This window comes from Pithys albifrons, chromosome 7 (genome assembly GCF_047495875.1).
Source record: "Pithys albifrons albifrons isolate INPA30051 chromosome 7, PitAlb_v1, whole genome shotgun sequence".
NCBI lineage: Eukaryota > Metazoa > Chordata > Aves > Passeriformes > Thamnophilidae > Pithys > Pithys albifrons.
Window position 1 is genome coordinate 26,797,377 of NC_092464.1, and position 8,551 is coordinate 26,805,927.

Here is an 8,551-nt window from a genome sequence, read left to right on the forward strand (position 1 = left end):
CTGAGGATACATATAGCTACTTTCTATAGCACGTATACTAACAGCATATGAGAAAGAGGTTGGAAAATGTTAAGAACAAGGAATTGTAGAGCTCTTTTATTAACTGTTATGGGCTGGTTTTTTAGTACTTACACAGACACTTGACTCGGGAGGGCAGGTTCAGGCCTTTAATCATGAATGTAGCTGGTTACCCACACTGCAGATCCCAGAGGTCTTGGGGCTAACTGCATGACCAGAAGTTCTCAAGTATTACAAAATCAATGACAGTAACAATCAATTGTATCTGTTACATCAGGTATGAAGCAGTATAGAATGCATGGAATATGATTTATCCATTTTCATGAAATATGCTGGTTTTCAATAAAACACATGTATTGGACCAGTCAGCAATCATTTTAGAAAAGATCTTCTTTTCCTGAATGTTCAGTTTTATACCTCTGAAAAAAAGAGAGACCTCTTTTAAAGGTTCATACTCTTACATCTTGTCAAGTAGAGTTTGTAGTGCAATCCTATGAAATATAAATTGTTGAGTGAAGAAAAGAAAACAAAGGAAAAACAAACTGTGAGCAAAGAAAATGAGAATGGTGAGCAGTCTGTATACTACCTACAGATTACTAGCTCTGCTGGCTAACTGCTTAGATTCATTGCAGGTTGACAGATCCTTGCAAGACAGGCACATTTTCCCTTTTAAGCACATTTTTTATTTTGCCCCCTTTCCCCATACAGCACAGGAAAAAATATATTCTGAGTCTTTCTCTCTTCCTGTGACATTTTCATTGCTGCTTCATTAACCAGTGCACCATCAGAGCATTTTATTACAGCTTCTTTCCTGACTTACTCTGTTGATATTAACATGCAGCTGAGAACAGGCTATTGAAATGCTAGTCTGTGTTTAATCCTTCCGTCAATTCAAAAGTCATCTCTTTGGAAAAATCCTGCATTAAACCCATATTTTATCCATTGTTCTTACTGGCTCACCAACCTGAAATGGACTGGGGAGGTATAGTGTGTGATGTGACAGATTTATTTACCTATTTATTTGCTGTAAAAGGCTGGAGGCATACCTCCTATCTGATGAGTGTATTAAGACAATTTAGACTGATTTTATGTATTTGCCTCCAAGTGACCTTGAAAAGTTAATGAAAGCATGCTTCAGTTTCATAATTGTTGGGAAATGAAAAGGCCATGCTGTGATAGATATCCTCTGTGACATATACCTCCAGTTGTACCAGTAGAGAGGGGACATGATTTAAATACTCTTTGGTTTCCAGTGGGTTTCCTGGGTATGGAATGCACTCAATTCATTTTTAAGTGAAGAAAAAGATATAACTGCAGCTATGATAGAGGCACGTAAATCAATGCCAGATCACAGAATATTTAAACAGGCATATTCAGAGTCTCATATGTAGCCATGAAAGGAAAGAAAAAACCTAATGACCTCTTCAGAGTAGTATAAATATTAAAAAAATGGAGCAGCCTGTGTGATGCAAATTTTTAGGGGGAATGTGACAACATGTGTTGTCAGTCCCTTTCTATCCACCCGCTTCCAGCACTCACTGCTACGCTCCATCAGAGCTCTCTGCCAGTGCTGCATGTTAGACAGCTGCGAGCCTGCATCTGTTCTCTGTTTTCCACTCAATTAAGGCAAAGAGAAAAAATATAAATAAGACAAATTCCTCTGAAAGCAAATTTCATGAAGATCTATGTTTGAAATATATGATTTTGTAGGAACTTGGTACAAGATTTTGTCTTCTTTTAAAATGTCATTTTACAGTATTTTTTTATTAATACTTTTAAATTGTTGACCTTATTTTTCTTGTAAGTACACAAAAAGCTTTCAGTCTTACACAGGTCACTATTTCATTTGGGGAGGAAATGGTGAAAAAGAAATAAAGCAAGTAAGGTGAAATGCACGTCATACTAGATACAGACAAGGCAAATCAGTAGCTAGTCTGTAAGGGAATATAAGAATAAACTGAGACTCTTTTTGTGTTAATTGAAGTGGAGCATACAGTATGTACAGCTGTCAACACAAAACTCATTAGAATTTTCATTATTCTGTTATTTATTTTGTAGTTGTGACTGAATGTCCCAGTCAAGAGCACAGACCAATGTGTACTCATAAAAGGAGTAGGGTAATGATATTACTATTATTACATTCATAATGACAAGGACTCTGAGCATGGTCAGGCTGGCACCACCAAGACAACACCCTGGCAGTGGACTCCTAGGGACAGCAAAAAAAAAAAAGAATGTGACTGATGGTGGCTACTTTGCAGAGAGAGCATTCACGCAAGAATGCTTCACTCTGAGATGCCATATGCAGCCACATACAGACTGAAGGATGACAAGGCTGTGTACCTCAGTTTTTTATAGTAATCCATTTCATACTCATTGCTTACAGACATCATAACAGAAGAGTAATGTGGATGTCTGGGATTAAATCTGAAGGGTAATGTGAAAAACTGGCAAAGGAGAATTAAGTAATAAATACTTGGAATGTAGAGGAAAATAGAAATTTATGTTTATTGAGTAAAGAAATACAATTTAATGTCTCAAAAAAAGAATTCCCTGTGGTTTTGAAATCTGCTTCTTTTGGTCTCAGGTGGGAATGATGGACTTTGCATTATGTATCTCAATATATCTATTCCTTCTTCCCTTCTTTTTCAGGTTACCTGTGCAAATTTAACAAATGGAGTTAAAACAGAACTACTAAAATCAGGAAGCTCCAAATCCACACTAAAGCACATATGGACAGAAAGTAGCAAAGACTTGTCCATCAGCCGACTGCTGTCACAGACTTTTCGTGGAAAGGAAAATGATACAGATTTGGACCTGCGACATGATGCACCAGAAACTTATTCTGAGCAAGATCTCTGGGACTGGCTGAGGAACTCCACAGATCTGCAAGAGCCTCGGCCCAGAGCAAAAAGACGGCCCATCGTCAAGACTGGGAAATTTAAGAAAATGTTTGGCTGGGGAGATTTTCATTCCAACATCAAGACTGTGAAGTTAAATCTGTTAATAACGGGAAAAATTGTTGACCATGGCAATGGGACATTTAGTGTTTACTTCAGGCATAACTCCACTGGTCAAGGGAATGTATCTGTGAGCCTAGTACCCCCTACAAAAATAGTGGAATTTGACTTGGCACAACAGACAGTGATTGATGCCAAAGATTCCAAGTCCTTTAACTGTCGAATCGAGTATGAAAAGGTTGACAAGGCTACCAAGAACACACTCTGCAACTATGACCCTTCAAAAACCTGTTATCAGGAGCAGACCCAGAGCCACGTGTCATGGCTCTGTTCCAAGCCCTTTAAAGTAATCTGTATTTACATTTCCTTTTATAGTACAGATTATAAACTAGTACAGAAAGTGTGTCCTGATTACAACTACCACAGTGACACACCCTACTTCCCATCAGGGTGAGGACCAACTGGTGTCTGAGACTGAAGCCTGGGGAATAAAAGAGGTCACATGACAGGGCTGTAACATCAAGGAGGAAGGCCACATCTATTGCCTGGAATGTGTCTACCTGCTGCTGCTGATGTCAAATGGCTGCAAATATATTAGTGGAAAACAATCTAATTTTTGCCCAGTCAGCTCCATGTATGAATTTAGGTGTAAATCACTATGGATTTGAAATAAAACCATACACACACAGAAACATGCATACTTTTCAGTACACATTACTGAGATTCCTATTAAGAAAGCATTCATTGTCTCATGTCTAAGGTTTAAGGATAACCTATCATCAAGCAAAATGGAATAACTAGAGAGAACAAGGTTTCTAACACAGACTGTTATGGAAATCTCCTTGAAAGTCCTTCGAATACACAACAATCAATAATCCCCACTCATACATTCTACTGCTTGGAGTAGCTGTACTGGTAAATAATACTGTAGGAGTAAATACTTGTTAAAACGGGAAAAATGTGTGTCTAGAGTTTTGTTATTCCTTATTATATGAACACAGTAAAGCATCATGACTTTTTTCCAGCATACAGTAGGCACATTCAAGGTGGTGTTAGGTGGCTCTTTTTCCATGGAGCGAACCTGTTTCTAGCAAAGATGGGCAAACATTTGGAATTTACATGTGAGCAGACATACTGGTTGGATTTTTCTCTGGCTCTTTAAGGTCTGATTCTTTAAACTAGTTTGAGTTCAGGCCAGCTAAACTACTTAAAAACTGCAATTGATCTCTAAAAGGGAAAATGCCTGGTGGAGAACATGTAAGTTATAAGTGGTTGTCTTATCTTTATTACAAAATATTGTAACAAATCCAATATCCTAGTCTTCATTTGTATGAATGGTTTGTATTGTACATAATTTAACCAGTGTTATTTGAGCTGCTTATTAATATTAACTTGTAATTGTCTCTCTGCTTGTTATTGGTTAAAAACAATCAAGGAAATGAGGAAACCATTTTATCAATGTAGCTGTAAACTCCATTAAAAGACAGAACTATGTACAAAGCATTTATTCTGCTAAAGTATTGTTGAAAGCTATACTTATACAACATTACAGTCTGTCTGTATTTAGATATTTTATTTCCAGAGAAAAAAAATGAACTGTACATAAAAATAAAAAGTCTTAAAGTTGAGTTTCAATATGTACTGTGTAGATAGTAGTTTAAATGATTCTGACAAATAGAATACACTCCAATATGGTTTTTAATATTGTCTCTGCATATGTACATATATATATATCTATTTAAACAAGTGTGTGTGTGCATGTTTGTGCGTGTATATGTACATGTGTGTGTGAGTGTGTGCAAATGCATATATAATTTGAACATGTAAAAATTTCTCGAGCCCTATTTCTAGCAAGCAGATCTTATTACTGAAGGGTCTTGCTAACTTCAGCAGAAGCCCCCACTAGAATAAGAAATTACAGCTGCAGGGCTTTGTTTAAAATGATCCATTATCATTTTAAAGTGGGAAAACATGGAGCCACTTTCTGTGTCCACAGGCCTGTCTTTGCCTTAATTCTAGCCTCCTCTGAGGTACTGATCTCTCTTTATGGAAGGAAGAGATCCCTTTTTATGGTACAAGGTAATTTTCTTCCTATAAGAAAAAGCTCATAGCTTATATATGTATATATATATGGTGTATAGCGGCATACCTTACCCCCAACATCGAGAAAACTAGCAACTGTAAGAAGTCCATGCCTGAAAAAAGGCTGCCCAAAGATGATCTCAGTATTTCATATCATATCTTTCAGAATAATCATTCTTGGCAATGTTTTCTTCCCCGCTACAACCCTTAGCCATAGATTCTGTGCTCTTCGGTCAAAAGTGTGAATGCAGACATAGGTCAGCTTCCAACTATGCACAGTGTTATGAACAGCTCCTCCAAAATCCCAATAAACACTCCATTAATGTTTCAAGAAGTGAAGTTTGAAACAACTTCTAGTTGTGTACCTCTTTTGCTGAAATGTGCAGAATCTAAATGAGATTGAAACAAAGCAAATGGATAACATTATTGAAGGTGAATGTTTTGCCACTGACGTACGGGTAGGAGAGGGGACTTCCATATTATTATTGCTTTGACTTCTTCAAATAGAAATGCTTGTGGGAATTTCTTCATTATGTATGACAATTCCCAGCACAAAATTTTGACCCTGGACCCTGTGTGCTTTTCGAGAAAGAAATTGTCCAGGCCATGCAGTCCATATTACGAATGTATTCAGAAACATGCTCAGATACACATTTTTTTTTAATTGGACAGATACTGCAATCAAACTGATAGTGTTTAGCACTTGTGCTGTATGGAAAGTCATTGTTCTGAGTATAAACCATAAGTAATTTGTGTTGCTACCAGTAGTTAATACTTGGCTCTATTCAATAAATGGGAATTTTGCTATTGATTTCAATATAAATTTCCATTCAGTAGTATGTTGAATTCCAATGCTAAATATGATTAATGATCTTAGCAACCTGCATTACAATTGAGCATTACAGCTTTGTGTTCCTGTTTATATTCCTGAAAAATGGATGTGAAATACTATTGTTGGTACAGTTTATTTATTTTATATATTTTTTTAAACCTCTCATAAACATATGAAATATATACATGTTGTTCATAGATAAATATTTGTCCACTTTTCAGATAACAGAAAAGAATACAGAAAAGAATTATTCATCATGCAATGGTTTTGATCCTATTAATTGTTGTAGTTAGTACTTTTTTTACCTTCATCACAGAGAGTCATACTATTATTTAGTCTTAAACCTTTAAAGGACTTGGTATTCCTTATAAGCATTCTTCAATTTGAACTTGAAAGAGTTCTTTTGGTGATTGGATTGTGAAACAGTTATCTAATATCAAAATAGATAATGTATTACTTAGGTGCTAGTTCATTGCATTGCATTCAATCTGTTTGGGAAATATTTTGTGTTTGCTAACTTTGTTAAAGAATGTTTTTGGTTTTACCATTTAAAAAAGGAATTTAATGAACATGAATGTGTTAATTCAATTAACCAATGTATGTATGAGTGTCTGGGTCTTGCACATGAACAATGCCTTAATGGAGTGCTAGGCCAGGCAAATGTTGCCATACTATAACTCAATATTTCTAGACATAATAAAGATGTATATCTATAAAGGTATATTTTTAGGATTAAAGAAGATTAAGTTATTTATTTTTGAGAAATGATGAACTTGTTTCTGTTCACATATTTTTTAAAAAAATATTTAAATCATGCTTTACATCTTATTTTCAGTTTATAGGGAAATCATAAATAGGGATATGTAAAAGGAACCAATTACTCCTGGTGCAAAAATACATAGATTATGCACTTGAGCAAATATCAGCATATTACACTTGCCTTGCATGGATAAGTGATAAAATTTATGTGTCAGTTCCTGTGCTTTTGAGCAAAGGAATCCAAGATATAGGAAACAGGTGGTGTGTAAAAAAAAAAAAGAACAAAGTCATGGATCAAAATTCTAAACAGTGATGGAAAGTTGTAAAGTGTTCACTTATTAGTGTTATCAAAATGCTTCAACATGGGGCAGAAAATACTTTCTTCCCTCCTCATGAAATTACGTAAAGTTTTATTCCTTTCTCCAGCAAACTTTTATAAATTCATCTTTACACCGACACTGTTTCTAAAGGTTCCCTTATTACAAAGTATGATGTCAGAAAGTGTTGAAAATTACTTCAATAACTTAAAATAAAAAATATTCAAACTCCATTTATAGGAAGCAGAATGGAAATCTTCTAATGTTCTAATACATGCTAGTCTAGATTTAAGTAATACTACTCAAGTAATTTGGTCAAAAAGCAGCTTTACCATAATTAAATTATGACATCCTCATGTGTCTTGAATCCTATGTTGTAACTTGCAATTCTGTAAGAATATCATAAAGTACTCTGAAAATTATGTGTTAGACAATTGGGGAGAAAAATAGGGATTACAAAATATGTCCTACTCTTGCAGTAGAACCAACCTAATGTTTAGATGTCTGATCTGAAGAATTATTCTTCACCAGAAGACAATAAACCTCCCTCTTTGTATAATGTGGATATGTTTTTGTCCTTCTGTGGCAGTGGTAGTAAAATCATATCTGACTGCATTTAGTAATGAAAGAAAATATTTTCCCTAAGTTGTACTTAGCTGCTTGTCTAGCACTGCAAGAGACCTGAAATGTCTGCATCAAAAAATCATTGTGCTAGGAGCTGCATAATACAGGAATGTATACAAAACCTATTCAGGATTAGTTTTCATGCCAAGAACTCCTATTTTTTCGACATTATACTGCAGAGTTCTTGTGAACCATTTACTCATAAATTTCAGTCATAGTTTATAAACGTTTTTTAAAATATACACAATTCTCCCAAAAGAACTATTTTTAAAATCTCATACATATATCAATGAAATACAAGCATCTCTGAACTTTTGTAAAATTTCTGATTCCACTGCATCAGTCTGGAATTCATGGCAAGTGTAGTATTTCCGGCAATGGAAAACTTAATTATAATTTATGCTAAAGTCTTTTAATGAGTTACTGCTATGACTTTATTTTATGAATATGAATGCTATTTCCAAAAATGTTTTGATGTGGAAACACAGAGTATTGTCTAAGAAAAAGCATTTTTCCTTTTTTCTGTTTTGTTTTCCAAATGGGCAGTATCTTACAAAAATTATGTTAAAATTGACAGACTAAATGGTTTTTAGGTAAATTTGAGAAAATCAATATATATGAACATGATTAACACTCTTTTCTATTCATGAGAGGAACACTTACTACACATAAATTGTAATTTGTAAAGTTACAATAAATTGTCCGATTATGGGAGTATTGTGTTTCCTTTGGTAATACACACCTGACAATATGATCTAATACATGTAACATGATCCCTCCAAAAGTGTCGATGTATCCTATGGCTAAAGATGAATTTTTTTTTTCCATTATTTCCTGCATTCTGTGCTAATTAGTTAAAGTACTCAAACTAGCAAGGACATTGTTTTGTGCAGGAGCTTATTTTCTCATTGGAAAGTATCTATATATATTTTTTTTTAAATTAAGCTTGTATGGCACAT

At 34.7% G+C, this 8,551-nt stretch overlaps 1 protein-coding gene across 2 annotated transcripts in view; it reads left to right on the forward strand.

Annotated features, from left to right (window-relative positions):
• NXPH1 (neurexophilin 1) overlaps positions 1-6,537 on the forward strand; it is a 143,843-nt gene extending 137,306 nt beyond the window's left edge. For both annotated transcript variants that reach the window (XM_071560023.1, XM_071560024.1), the window contains exon 3: positions 2,671-6,537. In XM_071560023.1, the coding sequence (XP_071416124.1) occupies positions 2,671-3,432 (762 nt within the window). In that variant the 3' untranslated portion in view covers positions 3,433-6,537. The remainder of the gene's footprint in view (positions 1-2,670) is intronic.
• The last annotated feature ends 2,014 nt before the right edge of the window (positions 6,538-8,551 follow it).